Source organism: Lutjanus erythropterus, chromosome 2 (assembly GCF_056507025.1).
Source record: "Lutjanus erythropterus isolate fLutEry1 chromosome 2, fLutEry1.hap2, whole genome shotgun sequence".
Classification (NCBI taxonomy): domain Eukaryota; kingdom Metazoa; phylum Chordata; class Actinopteri; order Lutjaniformes; family Lutjanidae; genus Lutjanus; species Lutjanus erythropterus.
The window spans coordinates 41,231,007-41,255,300 of NC_139318.1; the positions used below are offsets into that span (position 1 = coordinate 41,231,007).

The window sequence follows — 24,294 nt, forward strand, 5'->3', positions numbered from 1 at the left end:
ACATTCACACAAACCAGCTGTGACGTGCAGATTTAGTTCCACACATCGTCACTAAACAAATCTTTAAACCAGACTTAATGTTGAAATGTTTGCTAGAGAGAACAGGTGAGTTTAAGTTCAGTAAACCTGATGATTTGAGTGTTTTCAAACTTCACTTCAACAACATTTGAGAGGCTGAATTAACGTGTGTGAGGACTCAGTAAATACCAACATCCCATCCCTCACCCCAGTTTGTGCTTTTTATCTATTGTCATTACATTTATGTTACAGAATACTTGGTCATCTTTGAAAAACTCACAAAAGTTGTTCAACAACACTCACCAATGTTCTGGCTGTGCATCTGGATTTTTAAATTAGTTCTTTAAGGGAAACTTCAGAGCTCTTCATGCGGTTGTCCGGTCAGTGTTGATAGTAAAATGTAGTCGATTGAAGAAATAAACTCAGTCTGCGCTGCACTGACAGAGAAAGCCGAGTTCTCCTGCTGTGAATTATCACTGTTGTTCTTCCTGCATCCAGTGATGTAGTTGTAGTTGGTGTTCAGGAAGACCTACAGGTTGTTTCAGCTTGGATTTCTAGTCTCCACCTCTGGGTAACCAGGGGGCGTGATACATGAGTATTTTTGTCACGTAACTCTATGTTTTGGCCAACAAATTACAGTTATTGATATAGGCTAGGGTGGTGGTACATGGCAACATGGGTGTGGGCAGAGGCTGGTGCGCAATGCATCCAGATATGTGTAGGCACAGCTGGCATTTATTGAATTATTTGCTTGAATTGACTACATTTACCATCAACACTGAGTAGACATCCACATGAAAAGTGACAATTTTTTTCTTTTAAGTTGCAAAGTCCTACATTTTCCAACGACGAAATAAATTTAGCAGAATAACTGAATATCCGGATGGAAGGCTGAGTTTTGAAGAGAATAAGAAAAAGAACGAGGCACAAACTGGGGCTAGTTTATCATGTAATAATACTGTACCTACCACACAGATTACTTAATAGCAAACTATATTTCTCTAGAAATTGATATGGATAAAATCAAATTTCACAACATTTTTATTACCTCAATTATGATATTGCAACTATATTGTTGGCATGACGATTGTTGCTTTCACTAAATATTAACACAAAAAGATTTTGACAAATAATCACAATGTGGATGTCACGACTAAGTGGGTGAAAGCAAATAACAGAACTGGACTGGAGCATTCTGGTAAGTTCAGAAATAGAGTTGTCCCGATTTAAATGTCTTACTTTTAAACTTTAATACAATACTAGTATCAAAAAATAATACTCAATACCACTGCAGAAAAGAAAAAAAGTCTTAGGTACACAAAATATGACAGTTTTGTAATTGTTTGTAAAAATTAACAACCTGCACATCGTGCTGGTGCAGAAAAAGTCACTGAAAACTGCCTGGTTTGGCTGTAAGCTACATTTCAGACAAGACAATAAAGACCGAACTGAAGCCTTGAATGAGCATCAGTACTTTCAATACCATAATAATCAGATATTGTATCTATTACAACATGTGCTATTGAAAAAGTGTAGATATTTTAGATGATTTTGTCAACCTTAATCAGAAAATTGCATCACTTTACTGTAATGCAGCTTTTAGAGTCAGAAAAAGACTTATCCCATATTACAATATCCAAAATGACTATACCTAATCTTAAATCACGGTATGAATATAATGTTGATGTACTGCCCATCCCTAATTGCAATCCCAAACTTTTCAATGTGGAGATCTGAATAACTACCCTTGAACATCCACTGATGGTGAGAGACCCCAGGCTCGAATGTTGACAATACAGCTATACTGCAAATACTGGTTGTTTTCAGCAGCATATTAGCATTACACGGAGGTCAGAAAACAGCACATTCTCAGTAAAACCACCACTCGCTCTTGCAATGACATTATGAACCTGCAAAACCGGAGAGGTATCTTAACCTGGCTGATGAACGACACTGTGTTTATTTACTGATATCGTGGATCTGTAGAGCAGTAGTAGTGATAAGGCAGTCCTACAGCAACTGTGTGACAACAAATAAACCAGACGAGCAGCATGGTCATCATCACACCCAGTGCAGCTGAACCTACCCAATTAAACCCGATCAAAGCCCCTAAACATCCACTCTCAACATGTCATGGAGTAATAACAATCTAATTACTACGGATAATAAACAGTCACTGAACATACATGTCCTATGCAGAATCCAATGAATAGCAACCTTCATTAAAACCTTAATGATATTTACAGATACACAGCTTCACGCTAATGAAACTTTTACGGACCCACCTCTTCATCTCGACAGCGATACCAGCCCAGCTTCCCAGGTTAACCTGATCATAACCAGTGCTGCCGTTAACTGGTAGCAGTATGGCTGGCTGCCACATAGCACGTTTATAGACTGTTGGGTACCACATTAGTTAGCGTTAGCTGCTGTCAGACTGCCCAACCAGCTTCTTGACCTTAGCCTGACAACACGCTAGCTAGCAGAGTCAGCTGCACTCATCTTAAATCAACTCAGGATGAGAGTTAAACTTCACACCGCTTCATGCCATCCCGCTAATTTAACAGTCTTCTTTAGCTGCTGCTCTGATGGAAAACACTGACGTTTGTTCGACACCAACTGCCGTTTGACTAACTGTTAGCCTTGCATGCTAACGCTAGCTAAATAGCTAACATCACGGCTTGACGTTACGCAGTCCCTCTGGTTAGAGGCACCGAGCTGTCACATTAAAAACATACCGTCGGGATCACCGGGTGGACACCGAGCTGACTTCACGGAGGTCACTGCGGTTACACTTCAGAGACCGGACAGGTTCGTGGATGTCGGTCCCCGGTATCCAAACTCATTAACGGCGGAGAAAACATCCAAGAGGCTAACGTCATTACAGTGAAGCTAACGCAGCCTGTTTGGCTTTTACAGTGCATTTGCATGACTGCGACGCTTTGGCGCCACCTACAGCCCACAGCTGAGACTACCGTCCTCAGCCGACTCCTTCTTCTTCTTCTTACGGAAATTGCAGCAGAGTAAACTCCCCAAATGCATATAGCTGCCTTCCACAGGTTATATGTAGCGTTAGAACTCCATTGGCTGAATTAAATCCTTATGTAGAATCCAATGTGATTGAGAAACTTTTCTTATTGTTTGGCAGTTTCTGACAACTCTGCTTGCATGAGCTTGCCAACCAGTTCCCTACGGAATGCCATTTTAGTCAACATCACATAAACAAATAAAATAAGTAAATAAATCCTGAAATGAATAAAAGAGGCAATAAATGTATAAATACGTATTAAATCAATTGAGTTAAATAAAGAAATGAATAGATGCGTTTTTAATTTTAAAGCATGTTTTACAAATTCATATTTTTATTTATTTCAGGGTACTTTTATTCCATAATTCTACTTTTATTTATTTCAGTGGACTGGTCTGAATTTGTGAGACAACCACACCCCTTCATTTGCATATAACAAATGGAGATAAAAAGAGCTGGGAAATAAATGTTGCATTAGGCAATAAGGCCCCTTGAAATAGATAAATGTGGAATTATGAAAGAAGTCATTTTTTAAACAAAATCTCATTTAGTTATTTGACACTATTTGCCTCTTGTTTTATATATATTTGCATTACCTCATTTATTTATATTTTATTGCCTCATAATTTTTTTCATTTATTTAATAAAATGGCATTCCATATAGCCCATGATTCAGTTCACAGTGACGCAGCCTAGTTATTACCAGAATATCCCTCCTGCCCATTCTTGTATTTGTGCTTTTTTTAAAACCACAACTTTGCTTTTCCTTGCCAGAGGTGGGGGACTCGAGTCAAGAAAGAACTAATTAATTAATAAATACATAAACATAAGGAAATTAATAAAGTAAATAAATAATGAAACACATAGGGTAGTAAGGCTTATCTCAAATTCATTTCTGTTTATCAAATACAAAGAATAACATCAGCTTTTTTTATCATTCAAAACTGTCAAAGACTTACTTTGCACTTCTGACTCATTCTTCATGTGATTTAGACGCTGTTTAGTTTTAATGTATCTGCATGTGGGTACTGTTTTCTCTGTCAGTGGCGATAGCAGTAACGTGAAGTAATCGTTATATTTTGGCTCATCGGTCCCTTTTTTTTAAATAAAATCCCAGTCACCATAGGTGATCGTCTTCGTCCAAATGAAGGCGTTTGATTGGCCGTTAGTTTCACAGCGGAAAAGAATAAACCAATCGGTGAAGCCGTTCTTGGTCGTTGCCAGCAACCAACGTACACAATTTAACAAGCAGGAACTGCCGTGTGACTGACAGTGCGGTTAGTCCAGAGCTGGACAGAACCGCCCTTATTAAATAATACATGATTCATCAAGTGTCTGTTTCTGTGGTTTTAGGATTGTCGGTAAACCTGCCGCCATTTTGGTAAATATTTTCTGTCGGCATGAATCTCGGGTGAGTCTGTTTTTTTTTTTTTTTCAAATTAACGTCCCAGCAGCTAGCTAGCTAGGCTAACACATTGACCGTTTGTGTCGCAGTGACATACAGCAAGGGGGATATTTTAATAGACTGTGACCAAACTGTGAACAAAGAACAAATGATTTTCATAAATAACGCAACTTTACAGACCATATTTGTACAGTGCAGATAATATAAACAATAAGCTGTTGCTCAGTCTGTAACCCACAGAGTTATTGCTTTTCACTGTAATTTGTCGTCAAGAGATTAGAGTAAATCGGTTATACAGCAACGACCTGTAATGAATAATCTAATCAGAGTTGCTGCAAACAAGGCATAAATAGTAGTATAAAAACATTTTAGTTGCATGGCCGGAAATGTTTATTTTCGTCTGGGTGTTTGAGGAAAAGGTAAAATACAAACCTAGATACCTCACTAATGAGTTACAGCTGTGATTTTGAATTCCTATTGAACTTCATGAAAGCAGCATTAATGAAAGCAGTCTTTTTATGAAATAAAATAAAAATGATAAAAAAGAAATAATCAACACTAAAATCAGGGTAGCTATTGTGACATTCCAGTATGGCATTGAGTAGAGCTGCAATGATTAATCAAATAATCAATCATTAAATTAATTGCAAACTATTTTGATGATCAATTAATCAGTTTGAGTAAACTTTTTTTTAATTATTGAGATAGGACAGCTGAAGATATGACAGGAAGGGGGGTAGAGAGAGAGGGGATGACATGCAGCAAATGGACTGCAGGCAGGAATCGAACCAGCGGCCACTGCAGAGGACTGACAGCCTCAGTACATGATGTACATGTTTTACCAACTGAGCTATAGGGGCACCCAGTTTGAGTAACACTTTAAGAAAAAAGTCAAAATTCTCTGATTACAGCTTCTCAAATGTTAATATATTTTTATTTCTTCACTGAATGTCTTTGGGTTGTGGACAAAACAAGACATTTGAGGACGTCACCTTGGGCTTTGGGAAACACTTATCAATATTTTTCACCATTTTCTGACATGTTATAGGCAAACAACTATTAATCAACTAATCAAGGAGATAATCGACTGATTAATCGACTATAAAAATAAACGTTTGTTGCAGCCCTACTATTGAGACTTTTTTTTTACTTGCCATGTCGTGATGTTTGATATAATGTTATATCCTTTTCAAATATATTTTGCATTTACCCATTGGATGTCTTTAGCTGTGCTACACTGTAGAGTTGTCACAAACCAGAATTTTAAACTTTCTGCCTCTAAATCTCAACATCATAAGTATAAGTCTGCACAATCTACTTTCAAGCACCACCAATTTGGCAGGCTAATTAAGGCCAAAGACAGGAAGTACGTATCTTTGCACCCAAATGACCTAAAAGTGCACAAATAAGATGTGCATGTGTGATTTTTCTGGAATGAGTTTGAAGGCTGAACAGACTGAAACACCACAAATTGATAAATATTTCAGATGTTGAGAGGTCAAAATCTGTGACCCTCCAGTTACAAGACATTGGGTCCAGCACTAAATCACAGACCTGTTTGTTCAGTTTAGTTCATCATTGTCCCACAACAGAAAACTTTTTTTTACGGCAGGAGAGCATGAACACACAAACACAATAGGACAATTGAAAGAGCTGGTGCTTTACACACAATACACAACGCAGTCAAATTTATGTTGTTGTGTTCCTGCTGTTGCTTTTTTTGTAAACAGAGATGGCCTGCTGTTTGAACTTGAAAATGGAAAACCCAAGTTGATTTTACTCAGTCATGGTGAGACTTTTTTCGCTTTTATTTTATCATCTTTGTTCACCTACTTATTTGCTTTAACACAAGTCTTATAAATCGTTGGTTTACACATTCATTGGTTTTTTGAGCTGCCTTATTGTACCTTATACCTTCAGCTATATTAGTGAATATTAACATGTGTGTGATATAATATTCATTGATGCTCACTGTCACATGTGTCTTCTACTGCAGGTGTCGAGAAAAATCCAGCAAAGGTAAGAATCATATTTACAGCCTGACCATTGCATTCCTTCACATAAAAACACCTGGGTGTTTGTGTGTCTTTTGGTCACATATTTCAGTGTACAGCACACGTTTATATGTATAATTGGAAAAAATAAAGCTCAACTGGTATTGTCTTTTCTAGTTTTGTCTGATCTGATTTAATTTCACTGGATCCCTGCAGCTGTCCTGCAGGTCCAGAGCAGCCAACATCCTGAGCTCCAGGCAGCCGTCCTGTGTGGAGGAGGTGCAGAAAGAGGAGCGTCCAGCCCGGCAACCGACAGGGAGACACAGAGAGACCAAGAGCAAAGCAGGAGCAGCATCCACCTCCAACACCGCCACCGCTGGGGGGAGGAGCACCGCTCTAACATCATCCAAGACAAACGAACATCACAAAGGAGGAAGCGTCAAAGTTGTGGCGAAGGTAAGTTTCCTGCTGCATCCCATTTCTTTGTTTTTAAGATAATAAAAGAATAATAAGATAAAAATTGACTTGCTCTGTCTGTGTGAAGGTGAAGTTGGACAGACAGAAACACAGCACTACTATTGGCACCCTGAGGACCAATGAGAAATCAGGACTGCCTCAGAACAGCGGAACACGAGCCGGTGGAAAGGTGAGACTAAAGGACACGCTGACCAGTGGGGATGCAGGACTGAAGGACGACGTGGTGTGTCTGACCAATGAGCAGCTGCAGCGGATCCTCAACACAGTGCAGAACAGCAGCAGCAATGGCCAGGATCTACCGGAGGACCACAGGACCCAAGGTAGAGATACTGATGGTCGTATTCACAATGAATGAATCACAGTTGTCAATATAATGTAAAACGCCATGTCTTTTCTCTGTTGGGGAATCAAACAGGCTCAAAATCTGAGTCCTTGATGACTGATGGAGGGGAAGGAAAGAGGAAGGAAGAAGACAGAGGAGGAGGAGACGAAACGAAGAGGGGAGGAGATGGAGGAGGTGATACAACTGGAAGCTCACAGGATAAAGACAACAGGTGAGGAGCCCACTTCAACTGGCATTTATACAAGATGTACAAATAGATTTCTTCTGGATGCAGTCTCATAACAAAGGCATTTATATATTTGAATATATTTAAATATTTAGTAGATACATTTAATAAATGTACAGGACTCAAATTTAGCCAACACTTGAGTTTTCAGTTAGTGAGGTGAATCTTCTCCTCTTAGATCACCATTAATACAGTTCAACTGTAGAAATGTTGATTCAACCCATTTTTCATTTCTTCATTGTATGATAAACTTACAAAAAGATGTTTTATGTTCAGTATGATTTACAGATATATTAGAGATCCCCTTTCTTTCTCGTTATATTCTGGTTCATATCCATGGAAAATAGCCTAAATATCCACCACCAACAACAAAAAGGCATCAATCAAAGGCAAAAACTGGGGTTCACTTTGATGAAACAAGGTTTCTGCAGGTACTTAAAAAGTCTAAAATCCAATAATCTGAATTTTAGGCCGTAAAATATCTTAAATGCGATTTTGACAGGTCTTAAAAATTCATTTCTGAAGTTAACGTTACTATTATAAAATTGGATTTAACGGCTGTCTTAACTTAAATGTGTTTTTGGGGAAAATGTAGGATATTAATCACGCTGTAATCAATCACTTGCTTTTTGGCTCAGCATTTGGGAATCACTACTCTAGAGGAATTGTGAGGGAACAAGATGAGCTTTGTGAGCCCTTCAGACAACAGAAATTACACAAAGCTGGTTAGGAGATATTTGGTTTCACAGTTTACTCATTTAGTTCTGCTGTTACTCAGATTTGATTTTATTGGTCATCTAAGGGTTCACATAGACTCAGTGGGATGAGAAGGACAGGTCAGCTCAGCACTAAAGGCACTAAATAGAGACAAAGATAAGAAAGGTTTAAATAAATTCAATTAGGTAATTAAATACAACTATACTGATGTTGACAAAATACTAATACTGACACCATAGACAGCATGTATACTAATACTAACATAATACTTTGTGCCAGAGCATGTGTACCAGGTGTGTACAGGGTGTTTACACTTTATTTATTTGCCCTTTACATGTAGATTAAAAAAAATAATAATAACACTATACATTTGTTAAAATGATGATTGTGATTTGAATCAGTCCTGGAACAATATCATCATCAGTCTTGTTTGAAAGTGCATTTCTGTGATGTGGAGTATTTAGATTAATGAGTATCAGTGGGATCAGAGAGACCATTTTATGTTCCCCTGGTGTGCTGATGTGTTTTTCAAATGTCTCTGCTGTTTGTTTGTTTGTTTTAGGTTGTCTGGATGTCTGTTCAGCTGGCTGGAGGAGCGACACTCAGAGAGCAGAGCAGCCATCGACGCCAAGAAGGCTCAGTGGAGGAGAGAACTGGGTACACACACACACACACAGGCATTTTACACTACAGTAATGCAAATTTATATTCATGTAGACTAAGAACAAACTCACAGAGAACTGTCACCAGCTTTGCAGAGTGTTTTAGCCTCTTCTAGCTCCTGTATTTGGTTTTACAGCACTTTTATTGTTTGGTTCAGTCCAAGTGTTTCCACCAGCAGGCACCTGTTCTCAGCAAACAAGCTCAGATAAACTCGCTTTACACGACTTGCCCTGCACCAAATGCTGAAAGCTGAATTGTAAAAAGCCCAATATTTTTCTCAGGAGTTGGTTGAGACTAAACAGGGTCTAAAGAACACCCAATTTCCTGCCACAGTTAAACCAGTTTTGGTAATTTCACATTATAGATTTTTGTATTTCTGTTTTTCTTTGTGCTCCTCTAACTGATTTGAAGTGGGCGCTCACTGACAGAGCTGGACGTGTATTTATAGCGCTTTTGTAGCCCCATATAAATGTCAGTGAACATATTTGGCTCATCATATGGATGATCTGACTGCTATACATTTTGACACATTATATAATTAAAAATTACACATGTAATCATTAAAAAAATGTGTGTGTGTGTGTGTGTTTTAGATGAACAAGTGGCGCTGAAGCAGCAGCAGCATTCGGCTCCTGGCAGACTTCAGGTACAGCAGATATTTCACCTTTGATGTTTTATATTTTGTTTGCTGTTTTTCGTTGCTGTGTGAACAAGATGACTGCAGCTTTGTTTACACCCAAGAACCACAAACTGTTCCTCATACTGAAATGCGGAGCTGATACCTTTGTTTCCATTGAAGAGTGCAGGCAAATTTTGCACAAAATGTCAGAAAAATGCAGAAGAAATGGAATTTTAAAATAAACAAGTGAACAAATGCACTTTTCCATAGTCTGTTTTTCCCACAAACAGGCACCTTTTATGTGGGAGAAACTATTGTGCAAAATTTCTGGACGCTTTGTTGAACATTTTAAGTCATTAACAATTAATTCAACAGCAAAACATGTTCACTGATAATTCCAGTTAAATATACCAGGTTGTCATTTTAACTAAAGGCTGGAAACCGAACCAGTGATACACGTAATGATGTACAGTGTTTGGTTTATGAAGTCTGTAACCCATCATGTTCGTGTGTGTGTATGTGTGTTTCAGGCTGAGGAGGACAGGGAGAGTGTGTTATCAGTTCAGAGCTCCATCAGCCACAGAGAACAGCCTGCAGCCATCAGATCCAGTCTGAGACTCGGGGTAAATCTGACCTGTGAACCTCCTTTTGTTCGGTACTTCATCCTGGTGAACAAAGCTGAGCAAACTAAATGGCACCAAATAACAGCCTCAAGGCACATGGATGCAGTCCTTTTTCTTTCATCCCTCCACGTCTGACACAGTGATGCTTACCCTGACTGAGGTCTTTTCCTGCACATGCTCACATGTAAATAAATGTGATAAAGATATCACAGTTCTCTATGAGTTAATGAGGAAATCGGGTTATCAGTTTCACAATAAACTGTTATAAAATTCCTGATGATTAGTATTACCGTTCCAAATGCTTTGAAAAACTCACAGTAAATACGGTCTTGTATAAACCAGCAGCAGTCCACCGGACACTGGTGCAGCAGCAGCGTAGGTTTGTTTTGTGTCATTGAAAACATTGACATCATAAAGAACATGCTGTAAATGCTGTAATAAGTCTTTGAGGTCAGTGTAATTGATCTGATGTTTTCATACCATTTAATTTCTAGTCTTGAACCAAAAAAAAGTTGAAATAAAAGAACTTTGCTTGTATGATTTCATGCAAAAATGCTTCAAAAATATGTGGTGTTGAATGGACAAGTCTGATTGTCTAAACTACAACAACATTATGTGTTTTTTTAAGAGCATGTTTTAATAAAAAATCCTGAACTGTGTTGTCTCTGTAGGAGGTCACTCCGATGGAGGATGTGCTGAGTTCTGAGAGGAGAGAGGAGCAGAAGAGACGCTGGCTGGAGGAGCTGGACCAACAGAGAGAGGAGACGAGCGAACGCAGGAGACGAGAGAAAATGCTGCAGAATCAGGTACAGCAGAGACACAGTAGAAACCAGACAGGAGAGATTTTGTAATAATTCATGTTACTGTGCTGCTGTGTTTCATGATGAAGCCGTGATTATGTGTTATTTTCTGTCCATGACTATAATCCCTCATGTTTCTCTGCAGACGGAGGACCACGAGCTCTGGGCCACACACTTTGACTCGCTTCAGAGGAGGCCTCCTGTCCAGGCTGCCGCTCCGTCAGCTCCACCTCCAGCTCCGTCTCACGGCTCTGAGCGAGGGGAGTGGGAGCCCTCGTCCAGCCTCTCTCTGGTCTGGGAGGCCATGAGCAGCTGTGGAGCAGAGAGCGTCGGAGGAGCCAGTGTGGACACAACCAGCGGATACCCGACCAGAACCAGGTACGGTGGATCGGTCAATATATGAATATAATGTATTAACCTTAAAGAAACAAAAAAAGATAACAAATAATGACTGTAATGGTATGATAGTGAGGTTGGTTTACAAAAGATAGAGGGAAAGACCTGGTGTGGTCAACTTGAATGTCTTTAGTAGATGACAGGTGCTGATCCAAACAACTCAAAATGTGCGCATGAAAATGTTAAGAAAACCGAGGGTTGAAACACGTCCGTTGTTCTGCTGCCATGCTGCAGTAACGATATTGAATCTTATCAGTGAGTGCTGATGATTTCATGTGCACATTTTTTACAAAAGATGGAAACAAAAACAAGAACAATTTATAAAATAATTCTGGACTGTTGGTTACATTTCAGTTGGAATCACCAGTTGGACCTCCACCAGCAGGTCACAGTTTCCACGTCTAACTGTAGACATGTTAACATGCTAATGTTTGCACAAAACAAAGACCCTGAAAACACATTTTCTCAGTCAAGCTCTGTTGTTGGTTTCTACTCCTGAGGGAAATATTTGGCTCTTTAACTGCTAAATGTTCCACTATGTTCACCAGTCTCACTGCATCTGTGTAGTGTACAGTGTTTTTTTCATTTGTAGATTTTTTACATTGAAAACAGCTGTGATGTGGCTGGATTTGTGAGTGAACTACAATGGAAAAGCTGCAGCTGGACAGCTAAACAATGAGCTGAAAACTCTGTAAATCTTCGTAAAACCGTCTGCCTTCTCTTCAATATAATGTAACTAGAACGGCAGCAGTGTCACTTTCCAGAAACCATGACTCGGTTACTCAAGATAATCCACAGAAATTATTGTGAGCAGTTTCACATAGAAACTATTTAATTTCTCCTGAGCTACAGCCGCCAAAAACTTATCACTGTGCAGAAAGCATGCATTCACTCCTGGACGAGAGCTTATAGCTCAGCTGGGAATGATGCCATTAATGCTTACATCCTACAAGTGCGAAGCTCTCATCCACGAGTAGATGCACGCTTCCTTCTGCCCCTTGATTTGATTGGTGGACATTAGAAAGAAAATAGTACCTACATGAAACTGCTCACAACAAGATCTGTGGATTATCTTGAGTAACTGTGTCATTATATTGGAGAGAAGGCAGAGATCTCATGGCCGACATCTCCAAAATTCTTCAACTCACACCAGTGCTATCTATATGGATAAATATTACTGCAGACTAGATCAAAAGGATGTATTTTGGGGTTGAACTGTACATTTTAACTTTTGTAAAAGGCTTGTTTAGAACATGGACTTGAGCTGAGACCTCTGAGTCTTGACTTGGGACCTGACTCTGGCCAAGATTTGAGATTTACTTGTAGCTTGCAAAACAGTTAATTTGTCCGACCTCTGCTATCTTCGTGCCAGAACTGTATTTTAGTCGCTGAACCAATCCAAGATGTAGGCAGAATGTTAAGTTTTGTTTGTTCTCCTGTGTTTCGTCCAGCTATCTGCGGACCATGACCTCCCTGCTGGATCCCGCCCAGATAGAGGAGAGAGAGAGGAAGAGGCTCAAACAGCTGGAGCAGCAGGTACAGTAGGAAGAGGTGGAGGAACACAGAGGGAGGAGGAGTAGACTTTCAGCTTAGTTTACAAGATATTTGACTGCCTTTCCTCCTCTTCCAGCGAGCGATCGAAGCCCAGGTGGAGGAGCGGCGGCGACAGAGGGAGCAAGAAGAGGCGAGGAGGAGAGAGGAGGAGGCAGAGGAAGAGAGGAGGGTGGCACTGGAGAGAGAGATGCTGGAGAGACGATACGAGCAGGACGCTCTGAAGGAGAGGCAGAAGGTCTGGAAACACACAGAGGCAAACATTGGATAGTTCAGATCAGAGTAATTTTCTCCACACCAGCACTGAACCATTTTCTGTCAACATCTGTCCTCCAGGAGCAGTCGAGCCATCAGACAGAACAGACAGACAAAGATCAGGATGACGACAGACATCAGGAGTCACTGGAACCCAGCGGTGAGCACAGCCTCTACAGTATTACTGCCAAAGAAAACCAACAGCAACAGTATTTTTTTCGTTACAGATGTGAAAGAGAACTTAAAAACAAGCAGGTTTTTTGTAATAACGACTTCACTACCTGTGCTTATGTGTGTATGTTCAGCAGTGACCACACAGACCGAGTGTTTGGAGGTCAGCGGTTCAGCTTCCTCATACAAAGACACTGCTGTACAGACAGGTAACTCAACTATTGCTACTGCAACTACCACTGTCACTGCCACTGTTACTGTTACTGTCCTGACAGAACTCCTTCTTCTGTGTGTGTAGAAGCAGCAGGTCCTTCTCTCCCGCTCAGAGCCGACAGAGTTCAGACGCCTCACGTCTCTGCACAGTACCAGCCGCCTCCTCCCCTGTCTTCTGCTGCTCCTCTTCCTAACAGCAGGAACCGAGCGGTGAGGACAGGCAAGGAGAACATCTGTCTGCCAGGAGGAAGAGGAGGAGGAGGAGGAGGAGGAGGAGGAGACCCATATGAGGCATTTGCCAGGACAGACAGGAGCAGGAAAGACAAGAAGAGGCCAGAGTGGAACACACAGAGGTAGAAACATACATTTAGATGATCACTTTCCATCACAATATTCATTTTCATTGAAAAAACAAATCTAAATTACAATGGTATGACATTTGTTGGGGTCTGTACATCAAGATTTGTAGGTCAGGGCATCTCTGCAGATCTACAGTACTTCATCATTATGATGTTTTTTCACACATTTTCCTTCATGTAAATCACTGAAGCTTCTGGTCCATACTGCAGTACTGATAATATTTTCATAAATTGTGCAGCCCTAGTTGAAGCAGAATATATTGTTAGATAAAAACATGGTGTGAAATTCGGGAATGATTATATATAGTCTAATCTTTATCTGCAACTGTGAAGAAGTACTGGGTTTAAACAAAAATGCAAAAACATGTATGCTGCATTTATTTAGAATTTGATTATAAATCTTACAAACAAAGCTTCAAACTGTTGAGTACAGCTCTAGTTGAAATGTGTGAAGAAGTGCTATGAGTCCAAAACTAAAACCTTAAAAATAATGGGTGTCAAATTCCCACACTGTAATAAATCATTGAAGCTTAAAGGATAAGTTCACAGTTTTCTTAATTAACAGTCAAGTGTCCATTAAAACAGGTTTTGTTTGCTGTAATCATTCCTTCTGCTCATAGTCGACGTTAAAATATCTTCAGCCTGTTTAAAATGTATTCCAAAGTTTATATGAGGATAATATGAGGCTTCAGTAGTCTGAGTCAATCAAATCAAGTGGATATCCACTAGTGTGAAAGTCTTTTTAGTACAAACTTAAAGAACGAATTTCTTTAACACTGACTGATGTTTTAAGACAGACAAGTTCAAATCTTATTTCTTATATAACCTTCTCAAGTTTAAAGTTAGAAATCCCACGTCTCCAAGACCTCCAGACTGTCTTAAAGACTGAAGACCACACAGTCCAGCCCCTGTCATCCAGTATTTCCTCTGATCCTCTGGTCCTGGTCTTGTTCCTGTTCCTGCAGGCCCAGTCGTCAGTTCGTTCCAGCCTCGGAGCGATACCCGGCCTCTCTGCAGAGGAACAGGCAGGAGAGTCGAATGAAGAGGCAGGCTGAGCTCCTCGCTCTGCAGGAGAGGACCTGTCTGTCCAGGATCAACCCTCCTCCTCAGCATCAGGAGGCTCGTCTCTGCTCCAACCCGACGCAGACCAGAACCAGTCCCACCAGGAAGGTACGAGGCCTCCTGACTCTGTTCACATTGTAGATCTTCATACTGAAAGCTGCTTAAGTCTTCGCTTTTTTTTTTCAATCTAAAACTTTCCCATGCTCCTCAGCTCCATAACATTGATTCACAAACTTCCCTTCCATTGTTGACTGTTACTGTTGCAGGGGGAGAGTGTTTCCAGAGGACTCGGCACCTCTGCAGCCGTCAGCACTGAAAGGTGAGCAGCTCTGACTCCAGCTGTCTTTCTTGATCCCCAAAAACGCTTTGAAACAGCCAGAACTGACAGAGGAAGTGTTTAATTGTTACAAGCTGCTTCTTTCAAAAAGGTTCAACTCTGAGTTCAGGAGTGGAAATAAATGGCTTATTTATTAAACAACAAAAAGGACTCATTTTGACTTAACTGGTTAAATCCTGGCAAATATTTTCCACATCTGTAATGGGAGAATATGTCAGTAAAACAGAACTTTACTACAGTTATTTCTATTTTTACAAAATGCACAAACCAGTAAGAATGAACAGTTAATTCTGGAAATGTTGGCAGTATTTTTATTGTGTAAATAAAAACCTGTGCAGTCAGCTGTTTTGATCTGGATGGTGAGGTGGTTTCATGTTTAGTGAGCTGACGTCTCTGTTCTCATGTTGTTGCCTCCTCCAGGGGGCGCTCTCCTCCCATCCCTGCTGTCAGACACAGAGTTCATGGTCAGCAGGCCCGGCCCTCCTCCACCTCGCCTCCTCCTCCTCCTCCAGCCCTGGAGTTCATCCCTTATGTCCGGACCGATGAAGTCTTCAACCTGGACCCACTTGAGCCTGCTGACACCCCACCACCTCTCACACACACAGGTCAGACACACACACACACACACACAGAATACTGATGTACCTGCAGGATGTTTAGTTGTAATGATGGATTTTTCTTTTGTGCTGCTCAACTTTAATTCAAGTAAAAGATTTGAGTGTTTTTTTAACCATGAAATGTTCAGTGTTGTGGAGTAAAACCTGGATTTTCATATAGTTACATAGAGCAACTATAGTCCTACAAACACAGCCCTGTTTCTAGTAAAGCTGAAACAGTTTATTTCCTCCAAAAACAATTTCAGACTAAATTTCCTATTTTCAGGCAACTTTTCTAAAACAAATTGTGATTTATGTTGCAATGTTTTTAGTTTTTTTTTTTTTTAAAGATATGTTTTTGGGCTTTTTTGCCTTTATTGGATAGGACAGCTGAAGAGCAGACAGGAAACAGGGTGAAGAGAGGGGGGATGACATGCAGCAAAGGGCCGTAGGCGGGAGTCGAACCAGCGGCCGCTGCAGAGGACCAACAGCCCCAACACACGGGGCAGACACTGCACCAACTGAGCTATAGGGCCGCCCCAGTTTTTAGGTGTTTTTGGAATGAAATTACAGGAGAAAGTGATTTTTTTTTCTTGTATAATTCAAAAATCAACTTGTTTCAGTGAGAATAAAACCAAAAATGTTCAGGATTAGAAAAAATATGCTTTATTCGTGCACTTGATGGATCATTCTTTCTTTTCAGTCAAAACAGCAGGAACAAAATTATAAAAGTGTGCAGAGCGTTGATGTCAATAACACGGCTAAACCTCATGTTCTTTTCAGTACCTGTGACAAAATACAGAAATAAAAATACAAAAGAATAATAAATATTTAAACGCTGAGTCGATTCAATGGGACCGACATGTTTGACATTTGCACAGGAAGCTTCTGTAATCGGTGGATTGGACAGAAATTGCAAGGCCATACAGATTTCATGGAGTTCATCATCAAGATTGCGACTTCCTGATTGATTAAACATCAGCGGTTAATAAGTAACTAATACTCTGAGTAGTTTTTAAGAATATTTGTACTTTTACTTAAGTGTTTTTCTAGTACCAGTACTTTTACTTGTAATTGAGTAATATTATAGTGATGTAACAGTACTTGTACTTGAGTACAGATTTTCAGTGCTCTTTCCACCACTGCTGAACTTTATACACCAAAGCTGTTGTTACATATTACACAGGTTTCAATGTGTAACACTCAGCTGAAGAAATGCAACATGTGTTTCACTCATTGGTCAGACAAAATAAGTGGATTATGGATTAAATATAATATAAATATATAAATGGATTAATGGAGAAAATAACTGGCAGATTAATCAGCACATTGAGTCTTGTGTATGTACAGTGATGATAAAGGTAACATCTAATGAAAATATCTCATCATACTTTGTATTCAGAATGAGTAATGCAGATTTGTCTTCAGCTTTTGTCGAGCCAATTAAATTTTGATTTATAAAATCTAATTTGTCACAGAGGACTTTACAATCTGTCCAGCATATGACACTGTTGGAAAAAAACCTCCCTTTACCCTTTAATTGTACTTAATATTTTGACAAAATAAAAAGAAACAGAACGACGCGAGTCTCTCATTGGTGACCTCTGCTCTGTGAGTTAACTAAACTTTCTCCTCGTCAGAAGCTCCTCCTCAGATCTCTGCGTCTCCTCCTGCTCCTTCACACCGGGATCCCCTCCTCCACCCTGAACTGCTCCGTAACGCGCACACACACCGTCAGCAGGAGATCCTGAGAGGCCTCGCCCAGCTACGACAGGTAGCACACACACCAAACTCTGCTCTTAACCCTGAACAATACTGAGTTTTTGAGACTGATATCAATATTTGAGAGTATTAAAAATCTGATTTTCTGGCATTATATATGAATAATCGATTAATAAAAAAAAATTTAAAAAAAGACTGATTTGACAGTGAAATTAATAGCTAGTTGTAGCCCTCAATCTTTTAACAGTATGACAGTTTTGTTTTTTTTTTGGTTGTTTGTTTTGTTTTTTACCACAAGGATCCCTTCACTTGTGTTTTTTTTTTGTACTGTTGTGCTGCAGAGATGCCCTGACCTAAAAGTCTAATTCTCCAGATGAAAGAAAAGATGTTTGTTTGATACAGACCCCAGCAAATTTCACATCATCATCATGAATTTTCTCAGTAAAATGAAATTTTACACAAATAGAAAAATGAGAATTCCCACTAATCGTTTTTCATATCGCAATCGCTGTTTTCGTCAAATATTACAGTTATAAGATATTACAGTTAAGACATTATAAAAACTTTTAAAATAAAATAGTGTTGTAATTTCTGTAATGAAATGAATTTAAAAATAATGAGTTGTTTCAGTGTTTATTACGGCTCTTGTGTGTGCATACAGGCCTCAGGCCTCAATAAGACAAGACTACAAAGTAAAGTTACAGTTATAGAATTTCTATCACAAAAAATAACGTAAAAGAAGTTAAGAACAAAGGAAAATTTGATTACTATCACCCATAAATTATTAACTAATGAATCGATCAGCTCAGTTTAGTAAAATGATTCTAATGTGCATGTAAACACACTCATCGAGAATCGAGAAAGTATAGATGTACAAACCAATGTTTGTGTGTTTTCAGGGTTTATTACAGAAGCAGAGGGAGTTGGAGACAGATCTGAATCCTCTACTGAAGCGCCATGACAACGAGCTCCGGTGACCTCTGACCTCTGACCTGTGTGCGTGCGTGTGTGTGTGTGCTGACCGTGATCGGTGTGTTGATGAGTCGGGATGAAGAAGTAACACTTGAGTGTTTCAGCCAGTTGTCATAGAGACAAGTAACAGGAAACCATCAGTGTTCTCTGAGGATCATTCAGTCGTCCAACACTGGAAACTGGATGTTCAGTGTGGAGTCACTTCAGTATCACCTGAACGTCAACAAACACTGCAGCAGATTTTGAATGGTATCAGGTATCAGAGTGATTTTAAATGATAATCTTGATTTTGGGGAACATGTCCCTCCTTACATCTTCTGCTTCATTCAGACTGAACACAAAGTGTGTTATTTGTCCAAATGTTGCTGACCTGTTTATTTACCACTAACACAGACTGTACCGTCCATACAGACGTTAGCTGTAGCTACTGCAGTAGCAATATGCAATATGATTTTTTTTTCTCAAGTCAAAACATTTTCAGATTATGGGCGCGTGAATTCGCAAAATCAAACCCACATTTAGTTGCAGCGTGTTTCTGTTGACTTCGTATGCAACTAACTGATCCTGAGGAACACCTCTTTGTACCAATCACAGCTGAGCAAGAATTCTTTTCACTCTCATGGTTACTGGAGACAAGAGCTGTCACTTTATCTGAAATGCACACTACTAAAATGCCCCAGTCACTTTTTTTTTCTGAAACCGATCCTGATTGCTGGTTGTCTATGAGCCATGTCGTCGGCTGCTACAGGGCTGATTGGTTTTTTTTTTTAGTTTTGTTTGTTGCGATCTGCAGCTAATGTAAATATTAAATCTGTAAGGATCTGTTCTGTATAAACTCAACAGTTTGATCCTTACAATACAGCAGGTCACTCATACAGTTCACTGACGCTCTGATAAGTTGTCCTATCAGTAAACTAAACTACTGTTGCTCTCTTCGTTAAAGAGACACTGAACCAACTTAACACACTAAAGTGTGTGTGCTACTGCGAGAAAAAAGTTGTATGAAGTATTTTTGTGTTAACTCTGAGAAACTGCATGTGATGTTGGATGCTAAATAAAGAAAACTACAAAAGCAAACAATAATCACACTAAACCATCAGAGAGGTGATGTGTTGAAGGACACTGATGGATACGTTTGTTTGTTACTCAGTGAGGCAGTGAAGTCACCTCAGAATAACAGAACAACTCTACAACATAGTTTTGCTGACAAATTAATCTGAAAGAATTTCATGTTGATTTGTTTGAACTTGAGTTTTTGAAAAAGTGGCAGCCTCAGACATCAGAGGTTTATTTTTTACTAAAGCCTTTAGTTGTGATAAGCAGCGTGACAGTATATAGACATCGTCATAGTAACAGTAACTAACATTTGCTTTGTCTTCAGTCTGAAGTCACCTGATTTTAAAATGTTTGAATGCATTGCTTTTGATTGTCGACAAAAACTGAATGTTGCAGGTTCGACACGAGCGCTTGACAGAGTTTTTATCTTTGACTGTTGACTGACTTCTAACACTTCAGTGTTTTCTTTCGATCCATCAGTTCTACCTCACATCCAGAACTTTTACATCACTGATGCTCATCTGAAACTAAACTTCTGCTCATGTCTTCACTCTTTTCTCTGACCTGTGTTCATCTGCTCACTGACTGATTAATACAGATGAGCAACATTTTATGTAAAGATTGTATTTTAAAATTCAGTTTTTAGTGCACTTTGTTTAAGAAGGACTCTGTACCAAACAGGTATTGAGTTTTACCTTCTTGTCTTCTGAGAGTCGGAGGCACCAGACTTGTTTTTTCTGGATCATCCCTCCTGCAGAGGAACACAAACCACTTATTTAAATCATGAATCAAAAATGTTTTTCTTTGATTCTTCAGCTTCCTGCTGGACAAGGAGCTCTATTGTATGTTTCCAGATGCTTCTGTGTTACTGTAATTTTTCTGGTTTTAGTGTTTTTTTTTATTTATTGCAAATGTAATAAATGATGTTAAGTGTACTGTGACCTTTTACATTTCTTACAGCTGCACTTTCTTTTCATTTATTTTATTTCTTCAACCTCCTGATCCCCAAATTTCCCCTCAGCTGATGCCTACAGTACGAGATATTTCAAAACTCTTAAAATACTGTATTGCTGTTACAGCCACAGCTTGTTATTTAGCTCAAATAGAGACAGAGCATCTAGTTTAAGAAGCTATTACAAATATATAAATGCTTAGTATGTAGCAGAACCTACGGTAGCCACGGAAAACGCAAAAGACCAAGACATCAACCCTCACAAAGAAGTCATCAGCCATGGTTTTTGTTTACTTTAGGCACTGCACACCTGGAACACTTTGAGGTCAGAAGTTGGAAATTTCAGCTGGAAAATTCTGTCTCCAATGTCATCTCAAATGCAACATAAAGTGAAAACAGCCTTCTAGTGTCAAACTCTGGACATTCAGTTCATCGTTCTGCACAGTGAAACTCAAACATCCAACTGAAGTGCCAATAAGCAAAACACATTTCTGAGTGGAGTGGGACACACTACAATAAGGTTCTTAGACTGGTCTAATAAAGTCTCAGTCTGTGTCAGAGTGCACAATATCAAAATTTGAGCCTATTCGATTAAAGTTAAAGGGTCCTTGTCTCCTCAAAAGTAGGACTGGGGATTCATATTTTGGAAGTTTAAATTATAATTTGTATTTTGATTGTTTTGTCAATCATTTCAATTGATCATAATAACTTCGTACTCACCAGTTCAATAGCTGAGATCCGGGATCAGAGTGAATTTACTGTAAAGAAGTCTGTCGATCAGGTGTGCTCGCTCTCAGGCTCGACTCCTCTCACTTGAACAGCTGGAAAACTTTTAACAGACAGATGGAGGAAGCACTGAGATTAGATTGACAACAAACAGCAAATTAACACATTAAACACACTGAGAAACTCACCAGAAGATTAATCAGTAATAAGTGGCAGCCATATCTTAATATTAATGTAGTTGCTTAAACGTTTTGACTGACCTGGTTTTCTTCTGCCAGGAGGGTAGGAAGTCTTCTTTACTTCTGGCTTCAGGTGTTTGCAGACACACATGTATAAACAGTGACTCTTCAGGACGTGTAATTTAAGGTGTCAGTATGTTTCCGAGTGCTTGTTTGATGGTTGAACATCGTCTGAGAGTGAGTGTTTACCAGTAGGTACGTGAGAGACTGAAGTCGGCTAGAAGAAGCCTTGGTGGCCTGATGACACAAACACTGACTGATGCTTGTCAGGGTGAAATAAATGCAGCACAATAAAGGACAATCCTGAAGAGAAGCATGATGCAATCTGCAAGAAAGCTGCAACTTGGGAGAAGATTAGTTTTCCAGCAACTAAAAGCCAATGATTTCATCAATGATGTTAATGTCCTGGAGAGGCCAATGATCTCTCAGAGGAAACAAATACTAATGCAAACAAGTGCTTTTGATATTTGTAATTAATTTAAATCAGTTGCAGACATATGTTGTCACTAAGGCTAAAGCAAAACTGTGGAATTACCAAAAATCTGAAACAGTGATTGCTCAAAATTTGTAGGAGTAGCAGCAGGGGAAAAAAATGATTTGGAGAAAATTCAAGACTGGAAATGCAGTCGCTGTGCAAATAAGTGTGGCTTGTATTGATACATTTATTTGGACCCACAGAATTCAGGAAAAACTTTTGAATTTTGTTTCTGGGACTTATGGTTCAAAAGTTGGGGGCCGAACACTTAACAGATTTTTTTAGGTGGCTTAAATACATGGTGTTGCTGACCCTGTCCACAGCAGTGCACTCCTTAGTTTCCTACACGATACTCCTGCTGCTCCTCCAAACCATGAGGTGTGCCGCCCGCCATCTACTGTAGGTAACAAAAAATCCACTGTGCACTGCCTGCACAATGAACTCTTCTTACCATCATGCATGGATCTCAATCTCAGGGCAAGAAAGTCTCAAAGGAAATCTGCTGGTTTACGCAGGCAAGTTTTAATACAAAACACCTCTGATGTAAAAAAAACAAAATAACATAAAAAATGACTTTCAAGTTAAAACCAGTCTCTTACAGAATCACTTTCTACTGTATATACAACTAAACACAAACAGCTCCCAGGGCAACAAATCAAACATTCAGTACAAAAAAAACCCAAAAACATTTTTTACAAGACATGAAGAGTCCGCTGGAAGACGTGTAAGGCAGTCCGCCCATCTTATTCCTTTACAGTTTTCTTTTAGAGTTCTTCCACAGTCTCATTTTAAGAACCACAGGATGTATCATGGTGTCTCCCACGATGCAAAGAGAACAGATAAGCAGCTTGAGTTTCCTCACTGTAGAAAACATCGTCAAGAGTTCCTTTTAATTTGTGGGGTTGCTGGAAAAACTATCAGGGCCTCTCATGTGCCCTGAAAAAACACACACAACTGTCTCTCTTTTGTTTTCCAGTGAGTGGAAAACCCAGTCAGTCAAAAACAGTGTCCAAACAGTCACGGCAGCGGTGCATTCAAGAAAGCTGGGAACTGGGATTCAAAACGCCTTCACACATTTACTTATGTACAAATCAGCTCTGATCTCTTACAATGAGATTAAATAAAACATCTTAAGACATGACAGAGAAACTCGACTGTTTCTTTTTTCTATAAGTCTCCCATACACACATCCGAAGGAGGAGATATGGCCTTTTCCATTTTTTCTGAATTCTTTAGTACTAAAAGGTTAGTGGTTACAGTAGGTAGTCAACAGCAAGCTGCAGGTTTGCATTCTGGTCAGGCTCTACGGCAGCTGATTGCTGCTTTTTTTTCTCTTTACTGGCATTAAATCAAGATTGTACTTCTATTTTGGGCTCTTTAGAGGTGTTATCTACAGAATTTCATTAGAGAGACACAGTGTCTGGTTGTGTGATGTTGCAGAGAACATCTCTCAACCCTAATCCAGGATCTGTCACTTCACAAATCAAATCCTGGATCACCGTCTCCTGGACTTTGGACATTTCAGTCACCATCATCAGATGGTAAACGATCTTAATCTAACTAATGACTACTTTCACTGTCGACTAATCTGTAGATGATTTTCTCGATTAATCTATTAATTGTTTTGGTCCAGAAAATGCAGATCAAGATGACGTCCCCAAATATCTTGTTTGTTGCACATCTAGGTGAGGGGGTGTTATCTGCACTGGGAAACAGAGTAGAGGTTCCAAAATTTGAATAGAGTCAAGCTGTAACATGCAGTGGAAAACTGGCATAAGTAAGGAAGAAATCCTGATTTGCACCTCCCTGTCAACATAAATCATGTTTTTGTTACACCTGCCTGACATAAATACTTTTCCATCTTAGCGTGTAAGGGGGCATCTGTCGGCCTCGTGTTTGACTTGTTTGCTAAATAACAGTGAGTTTGATTCCAGATGGGGACCGTTTCTTACATGCTGCTCCGTCTTCCAGCATTTTGTGACCATAAATCTTCAGTCAAGATCAAATAAAGCCAAAAAGAGATGAGTTTTTTTTCTATAAGTAATTTAATGAACCAGAGTGACTGAAACATTCAAAATCTTGGAGAACGACACCTGGGGCAGTGATATGTGACAGTCGTGGATCAGGATTTGACGTCACCCTGAGAGGATAAATAATGAACCCTGGCAGCTGCATACAGAGTGTGGTCGCTCCTTTCTCCCCTCTGTCTTTAGTCTAGTATCTGTTTTGGTATCAGCGTGTTTCAGCCTCTTCCTCTGACTAGAATGAGATTCTATTTGGTAGTTTTTGGTTTTCTGTT

General features: G+C 39.5%; 2 protein-coding genes across 2 annotated transcripts in view; one reads left to right on the forward strand and one right to left on the reverse strand.

Annotated features, from left to right (window-relative positions):
- Window positions 1-2,949, reverse strand: part of ip6k1 (inositol hexakisphosphate kinase 1) — a 35,313-nt gene extending 32,364 nt beyond the window's left edge. Inside the window, exon 1 of the mRNA XM_084740110.1 lies at window positions 2,757-2,949. The gene's annotated coding sequence lies outside the window, so the exon portion shown is untranslated. The remainder of the gene's footprint in view (window positions 1-2,756) is intronic.
- A 1,355-nt stretch (window positions 2,950-4,304) lies between these two features.
- Window positions 4,305-19,587, forward strand: ccdc66 (coiled-coil domain containing 66). The gene is given in 21 exon segments (XM_084740119.1): window positions 4,305-4,457; window positions 6,182-6,240; window positions 6,448-6,470; window positions 6,662-6,901; window positions 6,990-7,308; window positions 7,311-7,476; window positions 8,771-8,865; window positions 9,465-9,517; window positions 10,021-10,113; window positions 10,785-10,919; window positions 11,059-11,291; window positions 12,761-12,845; window positions 12,940-13,098; window positions 13,197-13,275; window positions 13,421-13,495; window positions 13,585-13,852; window positions 14,824-15,028; window positions 15,187-15,239; window positions 15,678-15,862; window positions 17,494-17,627; window positions 18,475-19,587. Coding segments are annotated over 21 exon segments (2,748 nt in total). The 5' UTR covers window positions 4,305-4,446; the 3' UTR covers window positions 18,553-19,587.
- The last annotated feature ends 4,707 nt before the right edge of the window (window positions 19,588-24,294 follow it).